Raw genomic sequence first — 21,496 nt, 5'->3', positions numbered from 1 at the left:
AATCTTCTACTTTATTTACTGTGTTTAGTTGACTGTGGTAAAGTTCTCATCGCTAAATACATAAACCAATACAAGAAATGCAATTTCTTTTCATTACTTTAGGCGTTAATAAAGTGAACAACTTTTGCAGGAGAAACACAGGGAACAAAAGGTCTTGATAGGTTAAAAACTTCTCAGTTCATCTTTAAACGGTATTTATAATTCACAAGTCTACATGGGTGTTTTACTAATAATTTGGGATCTCAGTCAGCTTTCACCAACTATACCATTTTTCTACAATAAATTCAAAATTTATATAGGGCTCTGCCATGCTATGTTAGTATTCAGCTAGGAAAGGATTTGGACATTATTTTATGTTAAGCAGACAGCTGGGAATAGGGTTATTTTACTGCTGTTACAGAGCCAGCAGAGAAAGCAAAATTATTGCATTTCAGAGCATTTTAGATTAGATCAGTAGATTCCTTATTCCTCTAGTGATGACAGAGCAGTAGATGTAAGACACCATATAGAATCCACTGGATTTTATTCATTCAAATTATGAAACACTAGCAGGTAAAATCCTGGTCCCATTGACTTTAGTGGGAATTCTGCCATTGACTTCAGTGAGGCCAAGATTTCACTCTAGTTGGGTAAAAAATTGGGCCTAAATTCCTTAAATGCAAACATTATTCCAAATTTTGCAAAATGTCTAGGCTATGTAACAAGTTGATTATAAAATACCTGAACATCTCGTGACCGTTCACAGGCCTGATATGCCACTCTTTCTTCTATGCTGGCTAGCTCTTGTTTCAAGTTTGCAGTCTCATGCTGATGAAGATCTGTCAGATCATTTAGCTGGTCTTCCAATCGTTCATACCTTTTTCAGGAAAAGAAGTCTGAATTTAGCTCCTTCTACACAAATGATGTTACACCATGTTAGAATGCATGTACTTTAAAGTAATCTTTCCTTGTATCTCAAGTCACCAGCACTTCGGTTTGTAATGAAAGGGATGGGGAGAAAGTTTCCCAAGGACTTACTCAGCAGGCTGAAAGCTCTTTGTAAATGCTTCTGGTTGGTGAAATAACAGAACAATGTTTGAAAGACCAAGGCATTTTAATACTGCAATATAAAAATAACTCAGTGGATAAGTGTATCCAATTCATGCTCTTCCTCCTTTCAGACCGCATTTCAAATCTTGTCATGGGGGTTTCTACATATTTTCCCCACCATTTAAACAAACTGAATAAATTGCCTTCCCTACACTTGGAGAAGTGCACAAGGAAATGTTAATAAGTATTGTGTTTGTATGAATGTTTCATCAGTTAGCACAGTAGAAACTACATCGATCTCATTAACCAATACACTTATTATCACGACTAATATGACAAACGGGATGTTCTGCATATGTTTCAGGGGGCCACGATTTTCAACAGTGACTAGTTACTTTCGATGCCTAAACTTTACAGCTTAAATAGTCCTGATTTTCAGTGGGCAGGTGCTCAGTGCTTTCTGAAAAGCAGGATCCTTTAAGGTATCTTAAGTTGCGAAGCTCAAAAATTGAGGCATCTAAAAAGTCACTAGTCACCTTCAAAAAAATTGTGTCTGCTTTTAGTCTCTGGGACCAGGTGCTGATACACTGCAGAACATAACTCATACTCCACAATGGATGTTAAAGGGTTTACCAAGCAGCTAATGATCCCACAGGGAAGCCGTGTGTGATGTTGTGCAATCTATATGGTTTTATAAAAATATGGTAATGAGTGAATATAATGTAACTGGAATATGCTTCATGCAAAAGGTCTCTTGTAAGGTATCATTACAAAGCTTATAATCTACTGAGTGTGATCATCCTATTTGTATAAATGTACCACTCTTGTATCTGGGACTAGAAATATGAAATATAACTCTGAGGGCCTATTGAAATTATGCAAAGTGTGGGCCATTAATGGTGGTTTGGAATTTTAATGGCTCTCATCAACCAGGACAATTGACTGGGGCTCTGTTTGCTTGCAGGCCTTCCCGTGAGACAGGCTGGGAGGAATGAAGGCTTGGGGTCTTACAGTGACATGTGATCATGTCACATGAACTAGAATCCATCTTTAACCTGGTGCTTTTCCAGTGAGGGGGGCGGAAACCTAGAGAGAGAGACAAAGGATTCCCGCCTTATGCAAAAGATATATAAAAGAGTAAAACAGAACAAAGAGGAGAGCCATCATGAAGAATCCCCTAGCTACCACCTGAGTTGGAACAAGAGCTGTACCAGGGAAATAATTTGCCCAGGCCTGGAAGGTGTCCAGTCCGAGAAAAAACTTACTGAAGCATCTCTGAGAGTGAGATTATCTGTATTCAGTTTGATTAGACATAGATTTGCGTGTTTTATTTTATTTTGCTTGGTGACTTACTTTGTTCTGTCTGTTACCACTTGGAACCACTTAAATCCTAGTTTCTGTATTTAATAACATCACTTTTTACTTATTAATTAACTCAGATTATGTGTTAATACCTGGGGCAACAAACAACTGTGCATCTCTCTCTATCAGTGTTATAGAGGGCAAACAATTTATGAGTTTACGCTGCATAAACTTTATACAGGGTAAAACGGATTTATTTGGGTTTAGACCCGACTGGGAATTGGGCATCTGAGTGTTAAAGACAGGAACACTTCTGTGAGCTGCTTTCAGGTAAACCTGCAACTTTGGGGCAAGTAATTCAGAACCTGGGTCTTTGCTGGAGCAGACTGGAGTGTCTGGCTCAGCAAGACAGGGTGCTAGAGTCCTGAGCAGGCAGGGAAGACAGGTGCAGAGGTAGTCTTGGCACATCAGTTGGCAGCTCCCAGGGAGGTTTCTGTGATCCAACCTGTCACACCGTGTTAAAGTATTTAAAACCATATCTCTCTATACTTTGTTACACTGTGTCTTCAAACTTCACAGTCCCATAACAATGTGGCTGAGAACATATACCATAGCACACTGCAGGAAATGGCTCATTAATAAGGAAGTACTGTCAATTGTAAAGCTCTATTACATCAGACACCACTTATAAGGTGCCAAACTACAATAAATCAGGAGCAGTCCATTGGCGACGACAGCACCAGCACTAATTGTATGCAATATTCACTGAATGTAATGTCAGTGAAGTATCAGATAACGAAGCTTTCCAGAAAAGCCTTAGACAACTGCACAGAACTATCAGTTCTATCAGATTGTGAAGTAGTATTGTCACAAATTTAGGTTAACAGAAGAAATCAAGAACTTTGATACCTGACAGTGATTACTGAACACAAGATCACCTTTAAAAAAAAATTCATCACATAGTTTTGAATCAGTTCATATAGCCGTGCAAAAGCCATTTCAAAAGAACAGAAAAAGAAAATACCTGTATCTTTCCTCCTGCAATGTCTGAGAAATAAAACCATAGTCTCTTTGAAACTGTGCTTTTAAATTCTCTATGTCATTAGCTAATTGGGACTGTGTCTCCTTTATTTCTCTCAGTTCCTCCAAGATCATGGAAACCTTTGCTTGACTGTCCAGAGCGTTTGTCCCACCAGGCCCAAAGGAATGGTTCCCATTACTATCTGCAGAGCCAGACGTCCCACTTGAGCACTCATCATCACTAACATATTTTGGTTTAGCCACAATAGTAGCACTGCCACCATAGGCCCTGGAACTAGTTTCTGGCCGAAATTCATCCAGGGTATTTTTCAGGTGAGAAATGTTGTCAGCACTGCCAAATTTATTTCGGATCAAGTTTGCAAACTCCCTCGACTTGCTGAAAACAAACACTGGTGGTGTCAAGGAGACACCTGGCACACCCGATTTGCTGCTCTCAGCACCTTGGCCACTGGTACGAGATTTGCCATGGCCATCTTTTAAAGGGGGATGGATATCCTTCAAGTTATCTTTCGAAATTTCTTTGGAACTTTTGGAGGATCCATTTTGTTCAATGTCTTTGAGCTTTCGGTGATACTGTTCCAATTTCTTCTGTAGCTGGGCAATGGAGTGGGCAGACTTCTGGTTCTTCTTCTCAAAGACTTGTTTAATACGTCCAGCCTGCTGCTTGTCCGCACTGCTCACCAGTTTTAAATATTCAGCCACATTTCCATCACGGGCTGTTTGTTCAATTTTGATCTGTTCTGTAACTTTCAAAATTTTTTGTTTCAGGCTATCTGCATTAAGTTTGACTTTGTGAAATTCTAAGATCCCATCAGGTACATCAAAGTTGAGGTTGGTGTCTGAACCTCCACGGCGAATGTTCAGTGGCAAGCTCAGAGTATTCATGTCATGTCTTTCCACCTGAAAAGAGATTAAAATTCAAATTGAAGACAGCTCTTTCTATTTTATATTTCAATTCTACCCAAAATTGGATTTCCCATCAAACTATTTATATCAAACACTGGTCAGAAAGTAACTTACGAGTTCAATATGTGTTGAACATATTTTAAAGTATTTCTCACAAGTTATGTTAAATAATGTAGCAAGTGAAGACATGCTACTTATACAGCCATGTACAATATGGGTATGAAAATATATGCTTGAGTTGACAAATGACAACCAAGTAGCTTGTCTTTTGCTTAAAAAAAGTAAAAGTAATACGAAGAATCAAAACTAGAACATTATAGGTAAAGCCAGGTTGGGGGCGGGTGTTGTTTTTTTTAATACAAAAATGCTTTCCAGCATCAGGAAACATTTCCTTTAGATTTTCTATTATCAAAAGATTTATATCATTCATGAATGGTAAACATCCCATTGTAGCTGGATGGACACTTATTAGTGGTCAACAGGGCCGTCCTTAGGATTTATGGGGCCCTACGCAGTATTATTAAACTGGTGCCCCTATGCCGGATGGCAGCCCAAGCTCACAGCCTGGTGGGGGAGGAGGGGAGGGACTTGACAGCAAAGGATAATGAGATGCCCAGCCTGCCTCATGGTGGCGGAGATCCCCGCAGAGACTTCCATGCACTGTCCCTCATGCAGAATGGACATGAAGAAAGTACCTAATTAAAAGCACTAAAATTTGGGAATAAAAAATGTCAGTCACAGGTTTTTTGATATGCCCTGAAGTTTGTCAGAGATTTATTTGCAAAAACTTCATAGTAAGGGTGAGTCAGCTGTCCTGCTGAATACAACATTACATATAATGGAATACATGATGCAGCTCTTCTCTGTTTTACATTTTCTTCATCAGTATTTCTAAATTGAATTTATATTTTAAATGTACTCAAATCTTAAGCCAGCGTTCCAGATTACTACATATTTAACTCACTGAAACAAAGACATTCTTTTAAATTAATCAGAGAGATTTAGTGTGTTCATAACAATGTTCATTGCTTTTAGAAAAAGGGAACAGTAATTTACTTTGTGTGATCTCCATAACAAGAGACATGGTTATGAAATTTCACCAACTTTAAAAAAATGTTTCCAAAGATTTTAGGTATAACAAGGATTTTGTCTTACTAAGGTACTGATTTTGCTGGAGGGTTCTTTTAAAACTAGTTTGTTGGATAGTCAGAAGTAAAGAAAGGGAACTCTTTGTCCAGCTATCTGGAAGGGAAGGACTGTTGTCCCTTTAAGGGCTCTCTTCAGTGGGGAGTGGAGGGAGAGGTGGTGAAGGGATGGACAGAAAGGACAGGAAGACTTGGAAGCACTTTTTTTTTAATTATACTAATTAAAATGTGTATTTTAGATAAGGGAGGTCTTTTGAAGGATTTATTTAAAAAAATATGTGTGAAGATCCACACACTTAAGGCTAAAGATGATTGTGCATCTAAAACTCTATGCAAGCATTTTTTAGAAATGTGATTTTATAATCTTCACCAGCTCACTAATGAAATATTTTTAAAGCAAATTTTAAACTAAGTCCTGTAGACTGACATGTTCTGTGTAAATATTACATTAATGCACAACTGTTTTTGTCAGTAAAGTCAGAAACTGACAGTATAAAAATTTATTTGGGCATAAGCTTTTGTGGACATCTGATGAAATGGGTTCTAGTCCACAAAAGCTTATGCCCAAATAATTTGTTAGTCTTTGGGCTTGTCTACATCAGAAAGTTGCAGCGCTGGTGAGGGAGTTACAGCACTGCAACTTAGGAGGTGTACACATCTGCAGGGCACCACCAGCGCTGCAACTCCCTGTTTGCAGCGCTGGCCGTACTCCCGTTTTGTCTCGGGTGTAGAGGATCCAGCGCTGGTGATCCAGCGCTGGTAATCAAGTATAGACACTTACCAGTGCTTTTCTTGACCTCCGTGGAATAAGCAGGTATCCCAGCATACCTGAGGAAGCCTCTGGTAATCAAGCTGGTCTCCTTCCCCGGCTTGCTCTCACGTTCCCCGAACCCCGAGCAAGCAGGTCTCCTTCCCTGAGGTTTGCTGGGTGGTTCCGGGAACGCGAGAGCAAACCGCGGCGAAGCTGGTCTCCTTTCCCGGTTTGCTCTCTCGTTCCCCGAACCCCCGAGCAAGCAGGTCTCCTTCCCTGCGGTTTGCAGGGTGGTTTGGGGAACGCGAGAGCAAACCGCGGCGAAGCTGGTCTCCTTTCCCGGTTTGCTCTCTCGTTCCCCGAACCCCCGAGCAAGCAGGTCTCCTTCCCTGCGGTTTGCAGGGTGGTTCGGGGAACGCAAGAGCAAACCGCGGCGAAGCTGGTCTCCTTTCCCGGTTTGCTCTCTCGTTCCCCGAACCCCCGAGCAAGCAGGTCTCCTTCCCTGCGGTTTGCAGGGTGGTTCGGGGAACGCGAGAGCAAACCGCGGCGAAGCTGGTCTCCTTTCCCGGTTTGCTCTCTCGTTCCCCGAACCCCCGAGCAAGCAGGTCTCCTTCCCTGCGGTTTGCAGGGTGGTTCGGGGAACGCGAGAGCAAACCGCAGCGAAGCTGGTCTCCTTTCCCGGTTTGCTCTCGCGTTCCCCGAACAAGCAGGTCTCCTTCCCTGAGGTTTGCTGGGTGGTTCCGGGAACGCGAGAGCAAACCGCGGCGAAGCTGGTCTCCTTTCCCGGTTTGCTCTCTCGTTCCCCGAACCCCCGAGCAAGCAGGTCTCCTTCCCTGCGGTTTGCAGGGTGGTTCGGGGAACGCGAGAGCAAACCGCGGCGAAGCTGGTCTCCTTTCCCGGTTTGCTCTCTCGTTCCCCGAACCCCCATTGAAGCCGCCCAACAGCGCTGCAGTGTGGCCACATCTAACACCACTTGCAGCGCTGGTTGCTGTAAGTGTGGCCACTCTGCAGCGCTGGCCCTATACAGCTGTACTAATACAGCTGTAACAACCAGCGCTGCAAAATTTTAGATGTAGACATGGCCTTTGAGGTGACACAAGGACTCATCCTTGTTTTTGCTGATACAGACTAACAGAACTACCACTCTGAAACCTGTCAGTATATACCTTGGTGTTGGCAAATGCCTGTTAAATGGCTTTATTACCCCTTGAATGTCTCTTTAACAGTTTCAATGTTGTGCTAATAGGTCTGGCAGGCTGGAGGTTTTTTCACTTTTAACTACTAGATTCCCTCCCAAGGAAGACTTACCAGGCTAGAGCAGCCATCTGTGGGAGCCTGCAGGAAGGGTCAAAACAGGGATAGGAAAACAAGAGGGTGGACACTAAGACCCAGTGGTGCCCCAAATTTTCAGGTGCCCTACGCAGCTGCCTATGCCTAAGGACGGCCCTGGTGGTCAAGTTCTCTCTTTCTGTATCTGTGTACTATCCAATATGCTTTACTGAACTAAAGCCCAGTTATGGACCCAACTGATCAAACAAACAGTTGTTCTTACTCATCTAGACGAAGGTGTCTTGCAATTTACAGTAAGCTTCAGTGACAGCATGAGCCCCAATTTACAGTCAGATCCAATAGCATCCATTAGCTTTCAGTGTAGCTATCACAGAGAGAACTGGACACCCATTTGACTTTTCAAGTTTTTTGAAGGTGCCCAACGACTGGTTTGTTTCTGCTAAGTTGATTATATTTTAATATCAGCCTGGTAGTGTGTGATTTAAATGCCTCACAACTCTCAAGAAAAGAAGAGTGTCTGAAGTATTGAACTCCTATGATTGCGTTCAATTGTAATCACTTAGATGTTTTGCACATTGAACTTGGTAAGTATTCTCCTGAAGTGTAATAAAGTAGATGAACAGTGATTAAGCCACTTGATGATGAAAATTGGCCAGAGCACTAAAGCTTGATTAATAATCTAGATAGCATATCAAAACAGCCTCAGTTTCCATAAGTAGTAAAATATTTTCTCATATAAAATTACTGTGGAGTAGTGAAGTAGGATTTACCTCACGAGAACGTTTTCTTATATCTGATCACTATCACACCAAAATATCCCCTATGATATAAGTAGGGGCAGCCATAGCATCCAATTGATAGAGATTGCTTTTTTCAAATATACTGGCCATAATGGATTTCCCATGCATCACATGAAGTCTTCATTTTAAAAAAGTGCCAGAAAACACAGCCTGTCTTCAGCTAGTTTTGGAGAGAAAAAACTCCAGTCCAAATAAGTTAAAGGCATTAGTACTGACTCAAAACAGTCCCAGTGATAGGTAGTAAATCTTGGACAACCCTTTCACCACCACACACCCCCCTTCCTTCCCCCAAGTCCTCACATTGTATTTTGTTTTGAATGTCATACCTTGGGTATTTTTCTACATAGCACCATAAACCACATAGAGTTTGGTAAGCATTTAATTCACCGCTGTGATAAATGAGCATTCAGCTTTTTAAAAGCTGAACAGTTAAAATAAATGCATTTTAGCACTAAAAGTAGCATGTAGAGGAAGAACTAGAATGATACCGGGGTTACTTGCAGTACATTGACCTTTTCATCTCTGAAGAGCTGGGCTTTAGTCTTGGCAATTTAGACCATCAATGAAAGCTAGAGTAGTAGTTTCATCCTAGTCCCCCACTGCACTTATTGCACAAGTTGCCCCATGACAATAGAACTGATGAATTGACTATGCAAGGCTTAGTGTTCTTTCTTCTCATGTATGACATTTATTTCATCCATACAGAAGGGCATTTTGTTGAGCATTCAATGGCAAAACTGCTTTCAGATAAATCTCATGCATGGTTAGGGCTTTTTACGTATGCCTTTCTTGCATTTTGCCACGATAGGAATATTCAATTATTCAAGGTCCTGTGTAAGAAACATGCAATACAAATGCCTATTAATAAAAAATAAAATTCGTTTGGGACATAGCACAGAAAGAGTTTGGCTACTCAACTTCATGTAGCGTGAACAGAATCGCTCTTTTCCAACTACTGTATGCCTTTTTAGACTTGCAAGCATTTTTGTCTACTACAAAGGGGAGAAGGGATAGCTCAGTGGCTTGAGCATTGGCCTACTAAACCCAGAGTTGTGAGTTCAATCCTTGAAGGGGCCATTTAGGGATCTGAGGCAAAAATCAGTCTGAGGTTTGGTCCTGCTTTGAGCAGCAGGTTGGACTAGATGACCTTCTGAGGTCCCTTCCAACTCTGATATTCTATTGATGGAGTATGAAAAGCCTCTAGTATAACACTGATACTTATGTTTTGGGCTAAGTAGTCCTAAGAATGCAAAGAGCACAGTTCTGATATTATTTCTTGTTAAGAATATTGGTTACTGTTGATGTCCAAGGGCAACTGGTCCCTTTAAGCGGAATCAGGGTCCAGCCTGCTTGTGACTGTCTTCTGCAGGACCACCAAGGTTACAATCACTGCCCCAGATGACTACTTAAAGGTTAATTGGTGAATGACAGCCAGACCTGATAAAAAGGTTCTCTGAGTTTAGTTAAGGTAAGAACTCCCAAGGAAACGAGAAGCTTCTGAGGAAAGAAGCTATCAGGAGAGCTCACCAGAGCAGAGAGTCTAGAAGGTGTACTCCTGGAGATAGGAGATTCTTAAAGGGAGAGCTACAGTTGACAGGCAGCCAAGGTGGCCTGATCTCAGCAAAAGGATCTCCCAAACAGTTGTAGGAAGCCCAGCCTGCCAGGAACAATGTGCTGCTTTGGAGAAGAGCTGCAGCTGACTGGTCTCCATGGAGTTGGACCCAGAGGAGGACCTTACACAGGTAAAGGCAAGAGATCTAACTCCAGAGAAAGGGACCAAAGTCGAGAAAACCCTGGTGGTAATAGGCCTAGTGTTATGCTTATAAGAAGCACATAGGATCTTTTTCAGGGAAAAAGGTAATATTCCACATTTATGGAGAATACAGCAGTTAGCATATGCTTTTCAGTTTTTCACACACACACAATGCACACAGTCCTGCCAGTTGATGTTTATAGTTACCAGTCCAGAGTCTGGATCAATCTAGTGGCCAACCAGATTGGTCGCAGAAGGGAGCCAGGTTCTGCTGGTCGTGATCCAATTCTCCTAGAATTGTGGCAAGATGAACCAAAAGTTCCATGGCCAAGCACCTGGTCTTAGTCTTTATTTCACTGTTGAAGTGTATGGATTTTTCGGTGTCAGTTTGTGACCAGTTACTCCTTAATTGGTGATATCTTTTGATGTTAACATTCCAAAACACCTCCGAGAGCGTCATCCTGTCCTGGTTTCAATTTAATCAATTGTCTTGTCTTTAGGAGTGCCAGCCTCCACCTCAGGGTCCTCAATCTGCCCTTCCTTAATTATGAATGCATGTTGATGGTTCTCTGATGTCATTAAGTCTCTTCAGTCCTTGTTCCTTGACCATCTGGCTAATAATGGCCTTCCTCATTCACACAAACAGTCTTTTACAGAGACCTTCAAAGGTATACAGCAGTTTTTATGTTGAGCAAGAAAGGCATTGTAAATTAAACCTTACTAAATCTTGTAATCAAAACAGTTCACATTGTGGCCCAGCTCTTCAACATTCCACTAATCTCCTTAACATAGACACAATACAAAATCCTGTCTCTTACTTACTAAACCTTAAAACAAAGAAGTGTATATTTAACAAGAGTGCCTAATTTATAATACATATAGGAAACCATAATAGACATTATAACTTATCCTAAAACAAAAGGGTGACCATAATCAGTCATAAGGATTATTCTGATCTGTCCCTGCCTTAACATCTGTCCAGACACTGGCAATCTGTCAGATGTATTTCTACCAATGTCCCAGAGGGTCATTCCTTTCTGCTATTCAAAAAGGGTGACTGGCAGGATGATCAAATCATACATTAATTCTGATAGTACAAATATAAAATCTTGCTCCTACACTGGAAAGAGATAACCAGTGGACTAAGATGGGACAGAAACTAAAACTGACTCGGTTTCCCAGCTAAGACTCCGGGTAAAGGTTTTGCTTATACTTCGTTGGCTTTTTTTTCCTGTTAAGAAAGAGACCTTCCAAATAAAGAGACCTAAAAGTCTGCCTGAATGTTTATATCCCATGTGCAAGGAAATCAAGGGAGGCCTAACCCTCAGTGCCAGGCCTGACCACAAGCAGGTACCCAAAGACAGTCCGGACTATGATAGGAGCCATTCACTACTGGCAGTCTATTCAGGTTCTTATGCCAGTTCACTCACTGTGGTATCTGATCACCTCACCAATTTATTCACATGAAAAAATATTGAGCAATATGCTTAATGAATCAAAAAGGAATATTTACCCCCTTTGTGCTTGCATAGAATGCTAATAATAATTACATATGTGCATCAAGAGGAGAATCAGCTCTATTAAGCCAATCCCGTTTTACTATTAACTTAGATTCCACACACAGCGGTTTAATGTTCCATCCGAAAATTGTGATCAAAATACTACACTGTTAAGGTGGTTCACTGATGCGCAAGATCTTATTTCCAGAATGGTCTTAGACATTATAACTAACAGTAAAAATAATTACTTAGCTTTACATACCACTTTTCAAACAATAGCTAATAAATCTTCACAATACTTTTGTGACAGATAAGCATCTCCAATATTACATGTGCGAAACTCAGACACAGTGACATTAGATGACTTGCCCAAGACCACACAGAGAATCAGTCTCAGAATCAGGATTATAACTCAGGCGTTTATGTAGTCAGTCCACTAGCCCACATAAATGAATGTCTGATCAGAAGCATTTACTGTATCTGGCTAAATCAACAAAGGGGATGGTGGTAAGCCTAGTATAAAATATTAGCTTCCAGAAACAATGCAAATCACTTTTGAATAACCCTTGACACAAAGTTATCCTAAAATAAGTCTGTGAACCACACACATACACGCAAGTCAGACTTGTCATTGAAGTACACTGCTTCCAGAAATGGGTGGTTCTGACTACAATCTTTATAGTGTTTACTTCCTTTAGTACAAAAGGGTTCTAAAAATATTTCGCAATAATTGTATAGAAGCCTGAATCAGGTCTCTTCTCCCTCATGTCCCTTACTGCAAAGTGCTGGAACAGCTAATGGTCACAAAGTTCAGTTCTTACCTATGCTATGTGCCTTCCCCTCCCTACCAGGTCAGGAAGGTATAAAGACAAAATCAGGCAACTATGGAGTGAGGGTTCACATTGGCCAAAAAAGGTGTCAAGCAAGTCACCTTTGCAGGCAGTGGCAGCACCAGTTACCTTCATGCTAACCATGCAAGGAGCATATTGGGACCATTTGTGTCTTGCACCAGTGAAGGAGAGCCCTTAAAAAGAAAAAAAGAAAAAAAAAGGCTACCTGGGGGCAGTCTGAAAGGAGTGGAAATATGCTGCCTTGACTAAAAGAAGAGCAGTAAATGGGAAACTGGGGGCTTGTCTACATCAGAAAGTTGCAGCGCTGGTGAGGGAGTTACAGCGCTGCAACTTAGGAGGTGTACACATCTGCAGGGCACCACCAGCGCTGCAACTCCCTGTTTGCAGCGCTGGCCGTACTCCCGTTTTGTCTCGGGTGTAGAGGATCCAGCGCTGGTGATCCAGCACTGGTAATCAAGTATAGACACTTACCAGCGCTTTTCTTGACCTCCGTGGAATAAGCAGGTATCCCAGCATACCTGAGGAAGCGTCTGGTAATCAAGCTGGTCTCCTTCCCCAGCTTGCTCTCGCGTTCCCCGAACCCCGAACAAGCAGGTCTCCTTCCCTGAGGTTTGCTGGGTGGTTCCGGGAACGCGAGAGCAAACCACGGCGAAGCTGGTCTCCTTCCCCGGTTTGCTCTCGCGTTCCCCGAACAAGCAGGTCTCCTTCCCTGCGGTTTTCAGGGTGGTTCGGGGAACGCGAGAGCAAACCGCGGCGAAGCTGGTCTCCTTTCCCGGTTTGCTCTCTCGTTCCCCGAACCCCCGAGCAAGCAGGTCTCCTTCCCTGCGGTTTGCAGGGTGGTTCGGGGAACGCGAGAGCAAACCGCAGCGAAGCTGGTCTCCTTTCCCGGTTTGCTCTCGCGTTCCCCGAACAAGCAGGTCTCCTTCCCTGAGGTTTGCTGGGTGGTTCTGGGAACGCGAGAGCAAACCGCGGCGAAGCTGGTCTCCTTTCCCGGTTTGCTCTCTCGTTCCCCGAACCCCCGAGCAAGCAGGTCTCCTTCCCTGAGGTTTGCAGGGTGGTTCGGGGAACGCGAGAGCAAACCGCGGCGAAGCTGGTCTCCTTTCCCGGTTTGCTCTCGCGTTCCCCGAACAAGCAGGTCTCCTTCCCTGCGGTTTGCAGGGTGGTTCGGGGAACGCGAGAGCAAACCGCGGCGAAGCTGGTCTCCTTTCCCGGTTTGCTCTCTCGTTCCCCGAACCCCCGAGCAAGCAGGTCTCCTTCCCTGCGGTTTGCAGGGTGGTTCGGGGAACGCGAGAGCAAACCGCGGCGAAGCTGGTCTCCTTTCCCGGTTTGCTATCGCGTTCCCCGAACAAGCAAGTCTCCTTCCCTACGGTTTGCAGGGTGGTTCGGGGAACGCGAGAGCAAACCGCGGCGAAGCTGGTCTCCTTTCCCGGTTTGCTCTCGCGTTCCCCGAACCCCCCTTGAAGCCGCCCAACAGCGCTGCAGTGTGGCCACATCTAACACCACTTGCAGCGCTGGTTGCTGTAAGTGTGGCCACTCTGCAGCGCTGGCCCTATACAGCTGTACTAATACAGCTGTAACAACCAGCGCTGCAAAATTTTAGATGTAGACATGGCCTGGGATAGGAGCTGTTGAGCAGCAGAGGAAGCAATCCTGAGACAACATGGCACTAGGCCAGAATGAGGAATGCAAAGCATTAGCTAAGGGCTTGGCTACACTGGCACTTTACAGCTCTGCAACTTTCACGCTCAGGGGTGTGAAAAAACATCCCCCTGAGCGCTGCAAGATACAGCGCTGTAAAGCCTCAGTGTAATCAGTTCTGCAGCGCTGGGAGCGCGGCTCCCAGCGCTGCAAACTACATCCGTAGAGGATGTGGTTTACGTGCAGCGCTGGGAGAGCTCTCTCCCAGCGCTGGTGCTCTGACCACACTCACACTTCAAAGCGCTGCCACGGCAGCGCTTTGAAATTTCAAGTGTAGCCATACCCTAAGAGCCTGAAGGAATCTACTGTGCTTATGTGGTGTTAGACACACATCCCATTAACTCCCTGGAGGAGCGAGGAGACTCAGACTCATGCAATGGCTGTTAATGGACTGGCTGCTAATGGAAATGTTAGGTGTTTTTTGCGGGGTGAGGTGTAAGAATGGGGAAGAGAGGTGGGGCAGGGAGGAACAGTGCTATGTTATGGAGGGAAGGACCACACACCATCCCCAAAAAGCCTAGTCAAGAGCTATTTGTATCATTTACACTGCTTAAGATAGCTTTAGAGATTTATAGTCCAGGAGCTGAGCAGCCAGGGCCTTTCCTGCTGGGGAAGCCAGAGTTCAACAGAGCACTGGATGGGCATCTGCAAATGCCTGTTTAAAATGTGTAGAACAAATAAAAAGCAAAGAACAGCCCAGCAGGCTAGATGGCAGCCTTTCAGGGATGCTGGGACAATTTGTATAATGGGGATGCTGGGAGCCATTGAACCAAACTGCAAACCCTGTATATGATGGAAATCACTTCAAGCCAGGGTGTGGCAGCACCCCCAGAACCCCTAGTTCCAGCACCTACGCAGTCTTGACACACGAAGAAACCTTTCCTGGACTACCCATGTGAGCCCTTCCTAGGCTGAAGTACAGTAATCCAGAGAGGACATTAGATCAGCTGTTCAGAACACTGAACCAGGTACAGGGCTAAGGACTTTAATACTGGCTGAACAATTGACATGCATATCCTCTGTCTAGCATAAACACATTTTGGAGAAATGGGAGTTGGGTAAGAGGCAACCTGACGTAAATAAAGCACATTGTTTTTAGACATCTGCTTGTGCTTTGAAAAGTGGCTCCACAAAAATGGCAATGGAGAATTATTTGTGTTAAAGTAGTGCCTATATGTTGTCCAATCAGATCAGGGTCCCACTGTATTAGGGACATGGCAAAAAAACAGTTCATGCCTCAAATAGCATCTGTTTTTTCTTAAAATGATGTTTTTAGAGGTGTGTGAAACAAAGTGCAAGAAGAGAATGGAGAAACAGGGATGAGTGCATACACTTTCCACAGACTGACTGTGTGCACAGCCTATAGGTAGTTTGGGGGGTTTCCCCTACTAGTGGAAACAAAGCCAAAAAGTCAACCAGAGATCTCTTCATCAAACGTGCTCAGTTCACAATTCCCTCCTCCTACTGTGTCTTTCAAGTCCTTTGTTCTTTCTGAAGTCTACTGGAGCAGTTTCTGATGCAGAAACCTGAAGCTAGCCCTTCAGGGTATGTCTACACTGCAAACAACACCCACAGCACCACAATTCAGAGCCCGGGTCTACAGACTGTGGTTCATACTATGGCACTAAAAATAGCCATGGAGACATTCCCGCTTGGGCTCTGATGCCAAAGTGGGGGCGGATTCATTTCAGAGCTCGAGCAGGACCATCTACCCAGCTATTTTTTCGTCCATAATGCAAGTCCCTCAAATCTGAGTCTGTAGATTAGGGCTCTGAGACTTGCAGCTGCAGGTGTCTTTCTGCAGTGTAGACATACTCTCAGGGCATATCTACACTGTACTCCAAGCCCAGATCTGTGGGACATAGGCTGGTGGACTCGGTCTTTCCAAGCCCATGTTTAAGCATCCACACTGCATTATAAGCCTAGGTTTAAAATTGTCAGACCAAAGTTTCACCGCCATGCAAACCTGTCCATACTGCACTATGCAGACCTTCTGACAGGTCTATAGCTTGAGCTGTGGCCACACAGGAAAACAAGAGGGGTGGCTGTCATAGGAGGTCCTGATGTATGGAACCTGTTCCTCTTGATGTCATATCACAGACAGTCTATTGTTTTAAAACAACATTACCATTTGTGAGGCTGTAAGCAAGGACACATCAGGAAAGCTGAAGTTACATTTCCAACATCAGTGTCACACACAGCCCTCATTGAGCTTCCCCTCATTAGGCTGCTGCGTTTGGGTCCCAACAAGTTAGACCTGTGTGGTCTTAAGCTTCCCTAGGTCTGAAGTAGGGTGCAGTGCTCTTTCCTTGGGCTCTGTGGCACACTTCCCGGGCATTGGCTCTGTCGGTTACCCTTTCACGGAAGTGGGATCCCAGCTGCACTCGACCCCCACTCAGTCGTTTTAAAGCACACCCTTTCCCAGAGCTCTAACCTAGGGGGCACTCTGGGTTTACAGGTCACCTCTTTGGGGACATGTGATAAAGGAAGCAAACACACAAGTTTTGTACCTGTGTGAATTTCACTACCTCAGTTTTCTAACCATTCTGAAACATTCTTTGGGCTTAGAGCAGAGTCTTCTAAGGCTGTGCTTCTTAGACTTCATTGCACTGTGACCCCCTTCTCACAACAAAAATTACTACAGGATCCCGGGCTGGGGGGGCAGGGGGGGAAGCCCAAGCCCCACTGCCCCAGGGCGGGGAGCCAAAACCAAAGTCCAAGGGCTTCAGCCCCAGGTGGGAGGCCTGTAACCTGAGCCCTGCCATCCAGAGCTGAAGCCCTCTGGCTTTGTTCTCAGGTGGAGGAGCTTGGGCTTCACCTTTAACCCCGGGGGCCAGCAAGTCTAACCCAACCCTGGCAACCTCATTAAAATGTGGTCGCGATGCACTTTGGGGTCCTGACCCACAATCTGAGAACCCTTGCTCTAAGGAGTTCAGGATCCCAGTTCTTCACATGGCTTTCTCCTCCAAATGACAGTACCTTTCTTCCTCTCTCCTTTGCAGTCAGTTTCCTTCTGCTCTCTCTCCCAGGCTTCCTCCCATCCCCATAATCTCAGGCTTTATGAGAGTCATTCTGAGTTTGTACCAATAAAACCCAAGCTTTGTTCTGCTTCTAGGGAAATTCCACTGCTCTAGGTTCCAGTCCCCTAAATAGAAGTTGGAGAAATTTGATTTCCCCTAAGCTTCAGCCATCCCCATTGTCCTAAGCTGCTCCCATTTGAATGGGAGCTATTCAGGTTAACGTATCTCCATTGTCATGCCTGTGTCACCAACCCCTGGAATTTCACTCTATCATGGAGGTAAAAAGACAGAGAAGGCAAACAAAGCCCTACATTCAAAATAGAGTTTGCAATCTGACCCAGACACACATACAGAATCCCCAACATCAAACAGAATTTATAAGCTGTACAGAGATTCCTAAAATCATCACAATCAGTAAAGCCAATATATATTTTTTTAATTACTCCATATAAGGAAATACAAAACACAGCACACCCAGAAGTTACATTACTGTTGCTATTGGAACCACAATTTTGAATTTGACACTCTGTTGTTAGCACTGCATCAACTGCCATTTATTTATTTATTTGGTGGCATGTAATAATAATACAACTCTCGTACAGGGATCTCATTGGACATGCTTAATGAAAAGCATGCAGTTTCAAAGTACTTCTACCTATGAGGAACACAAGGCATGCCTTTAGAAGAGTGTTTTCACTAGAAGTGTACACCTGTTACAATTTATCCCACAGGAGACCAGAAAGCAGCTGGCCCAGACCCAGAGTTGGTTTTGGGATGGTGATCCTTCCTATCTCATGTCAGACTAAGGGCTTATTTACACACGAACTAGAAACCAAATAACTAAATCAGTTTTAATTCACATTTAAATTATTTTGTTGCAAATCTGCATGTAGACACACCCTCACTTTGGATTCAGAGCATCTACATGTGCCGGGCAATTAATTGCATCCTTTTATGAAGGACTGTGACTCTTGGTAACGTGCTTGAAATAGTGGATGGCTTTGCGGCAATGGGATTCCCTAACTGCGGAGGGGCGATAGATGGTCTGCATATCCTAATTTTGGTGCCGGATCATCTATGGTATTGCAGATGCTTGTGAATCACCGTGGCTGTTTCACTGACATCAATGCGGGGTGGTGCAGGAAGGTGCATGACACATGCATCTTCAGGAACACGGGCCTGTACAGAAAGCTCCAAGCTGGGACTCTCTCCCTAGACCAGAAGATTCCAATGGGGAATGTCAAAATGCCCATAGTGATCTTGGGAGACCCAGTGTACCCCTTACTCCCATGACTCATGAAGCCTTACATGGGAAACCTGGACAGTAGCTGAACCAGTGCCGAATGACTGTGCCTTTGACAGATTAAAAGCAAGCTGGTGCTGCCTTTATGGCAGGTTAGACCTAATGAGGAAAACATTCCCATAGTCATGGCAGTCTGCTATGTGCTCCATAATATTTGTGATGCTAAGGGGGAAAAGTTTCCCCCAGGGTGGAGCGTGGAGGCGCATTGCCAGTCTGCTGAATTTGAGCAGACAGATACTAGGGCTATTAGAGGGGCACAATGGGGGGGTTTATTCAAATCAGAGAGTCTTTGAGGCAACATTTTGACAATGAGCTCCAATAATGTGTCTTTCTATACAGCACTCTGCCATGCTTTGATAACATGCCACCTTGCACGAAAATTTTGATGATTCCTGACCATGATTTGTACTTGGCGAATGATCAGATTGCCACTGTGTATTAATTCCAGAAGCAACTACGTGTGGAGGAGACAAATAAAGATCAGTTATCTTTCAGAGAGTATGTTTTTATTAAATACCAGTTAACAAAGCACACAAAAGTCTTGATGGGAAGGGAGATCACAGTGCAGGGCAGCGTAGGCTCTTATAGTTGTGTGTAAGTCCAGCTATCTTTCTGGAAGCTGTCCGAAGGGGTGGAGTGAATGGGGTACTGAGACGGGCCTAGAAGTTGCAAGGAATGTGTAGGAGGAGATTGGGGAGGGTATGGAAAGCATTTCTATATTGCGGGGGCGGAGGGACGACGACTGAGCATACATGAGTTCTGCCTGCTGTGTGATTAGGGACTTCAAAACATCTCTGTTTGCTCCTCCATAACTTTTATCATCTGCTCTTGGACATAGTTGCTGACTCTGTGGGTGCTCTGGGGCTGAAGCACCCATGGGGAAAAATTAGTGGGTGCTCCACACTCACTGGCAGCCAAGCTTCCCTCACCCCCCGCCCCACCTCCTCCTCCCATGAGCATGCTGCATCCCTGCTCCTCCACCTACCTCCCAGTGTTTCCTGCCCAGGTGCCGCCAAACAACTGTTTGACAGTGTTAGCACACTCTGGGAGGGAGGGGGAGGAGCAGGAACGTGGTGTGCTCAGTGGAGGAGGCGGGGATTTGGGGAAGGAGTTGGAATAGGGAGGGAGAGGGTGGAGCTGGGGCGGGGACTTTGGGGCAGGAGTAGAAAGGGGGTGGGGCAGGGCCAGGTGGTTGGGTTGAGCAACCCCAGGAAAGAGGGGAAGTCGGCGCCTATGCACCTGGAACATTAAATTCACTCCTGGCTCTCCTTTCTATCCTGCCTTCTATTTTATAAATTTTCTTTTAAAGTCTCTCTCCATGCCATGTGTTCTTGTTTTTCAGTCTCTGAGGATTAGAGCACCTCTCAAAACATGTTCTCCTTGTCCTCCTTGGTCATGGAAGTGCTCCCCCAGTGTGTGGGGGGGCCCCCTGCAGGCCACATCTGCAGAAGCACAAGAAACAGTAAACAGAAGCACGATTGCTAGTTCACACACAGCATCGAATCACTATGGTAAAATACACCTTTTTTAAAACAGAATTAGTTTCTCACTGTTCCATGGCAAGCACACAGCTCAGCGAACATCCTAAATATGGTGAGTTCGGCCTGCAGATGGAGACGTGGTGCTCAAGATCTCAGCGCTTTTTTAAGGGGATCAGTGCAAGCGTGTGAGAGAGAAAGTGTGTGCACGCATGTGTCATTGAAGCAGTTATCTTACGTGCGTGTGTGTGCGCGTGCATGTGAGAGAGATTGAAGCAGTTATCTTACTTCTGAGGATAAGCAAAAATGCATTCCCTGCATGCATGCGGCTTCAGACCAGGTCCCTTTGCTGCTCACATGTGTTCAGGGACCAAAGCACAAGTGATTGCTGAGTGGCGCGGGAAAGTTTCTTACAATGGGGAAAGGAACAAAGGATTGGCAAAGGATTGGTGAGTACCTCCAGGAAAGTTTCCTAGAGATCTCTGTGGAGGATTCCTGTGAAATCTTCGTGTGCATTAAGACAGTGTTACGCAGCACTGTTTAGCTGTACAGGGGAATGTGGAGCACATGCAAACACAGCTAGTCTTGTACATTTCTATCCCTTCACCCACTTCTAGCATATACAAAGCAAAGGACAGCGCTACCTCATATAACGAAGCAGCATCAACTCAAAAAGATCACTTACCAGAGCTCTCCTCTCCTGCATCATGCACGCCAGAGACAGACTGCTGGGACTGCTAGATCCTCTTGGACTGGGAAAAAAAAATCCTGACTCGCCACACCACCAGACAACTCTGCCATGTGTTCACATCATCCTCCAACTTGACATCCTCAGGGTTGAGTCCTTTGTCTCCAGTTCCGCCAAAGCATCCATGGGAGTCTTGGCGGTGAAGTTGCTACTAAGATTGGCATCCAGCTCCTTGCAGAAGCAGCAGGTCTTCAGAGCAACGGTTTGACTCCCTTGCGTTCTGGTACACCTGTCTCAGCTCCTTTATCTGTGCACTGCACTGATGTGTGTCCCATTTGTAGCCCTTTTCCAACATGCCACAAGAAATCTGACTATAGGTATTGAAGTTCCTATGGCTGGAGCGCAGCTGGCACTGCACAGCCTCCTCTCCCCACAGTGCCAGCAGGGCCAAGAACTCAGGTGTGCTCCAAGTGGGAGACTGTTTGCCACATGGAGCCACCATGTTCAGCTGGGAAGATGCAATATGAGCTGTCCATGCCGAGCAAACAGGAAGTGGAATTTCAAAATTTCCTGGGCTTTTAAAGGAGATGGGGAAGAAGCCTGTGTGCTTGGGTGCAGGGCAGTGGAGTTTGAACCGCTGACCAAAGCAGTCAGGATGGGCATTGTTGGTCATCTGCCGGAGGCCATTTACAGCAACATAGCCAAATATTTACACTGACGCTTTGTCAATATAACTTGCCGCAAAAAGCTCTATGCCTCTCGTTGAGGTGGATTTATTTTGTCAGCAAAGCAGGAGAGTTTTTTTGGTGGAAGAAATATTGTAGTGTGTACACCTTCATCCTTTTTGCAACGAAAGCTGACTTGTCGACAAAACTCTGTAGTGTAGACAAGGCCTCAATGTGTGGGGGTGCTCTGAGAATTGATACAAGACATTTTGTATCC

General features: G+C 44.7%; 1 protein-coding gene across 4 annotated transcripts in view; it reads right to left on the bottom strand.

The window, feature by feature from the left end:
• Positions 1–21,496, bottom strand: part of TMCC3 (transmembrane and coiled-coil domain family 3) — a 250,306-nt gene that overhangs the window by 4,755 nt on the left and 224,055 nt on the right. For 3 of the 4 annotated variants that reach the window (XM_030548541.1, XM_030548542.1, XM_030548539.1), the window contains exons 2-3: positions 3,356–4,272; positions 721–856 (exon numbers count right to left, since the gene is read on the bottom strand). In XM_030548541.1, coding sequence (XP_030404401.1) covers positions 721–856; positions 3,356–4,272 — 1,053 coding nt within the window. Of the gene's footprint in view, positions 1–720; positions 857–3,355; positions 4,273–20,551; positions 20,589–21,496 lie in introns of those variants that run through there. The other variant, XM_030548540.1, reaches the window with a different exon arrangement.

This window comes from Gopherus evgoodei, chromosome 1 (genome assembly GCF_007399415.2).
Source record: "Gopherus evgoodei ecotype Sinaloan lineage chromosome 1, rGopEvg1_v1.p, whole genome shotgun sequence".
NCBI classification, from domain to species: Eukaryota; Metazoa; Chordata; order Testudines; family Testudinidae; genus Gopherus; species Gopherus evgoodei.
The sequence above is the reverse complement of the archived record's forward strand: the minus strand, read 5'-3'. Positions and strand labels throughout refer to the sequence as shown.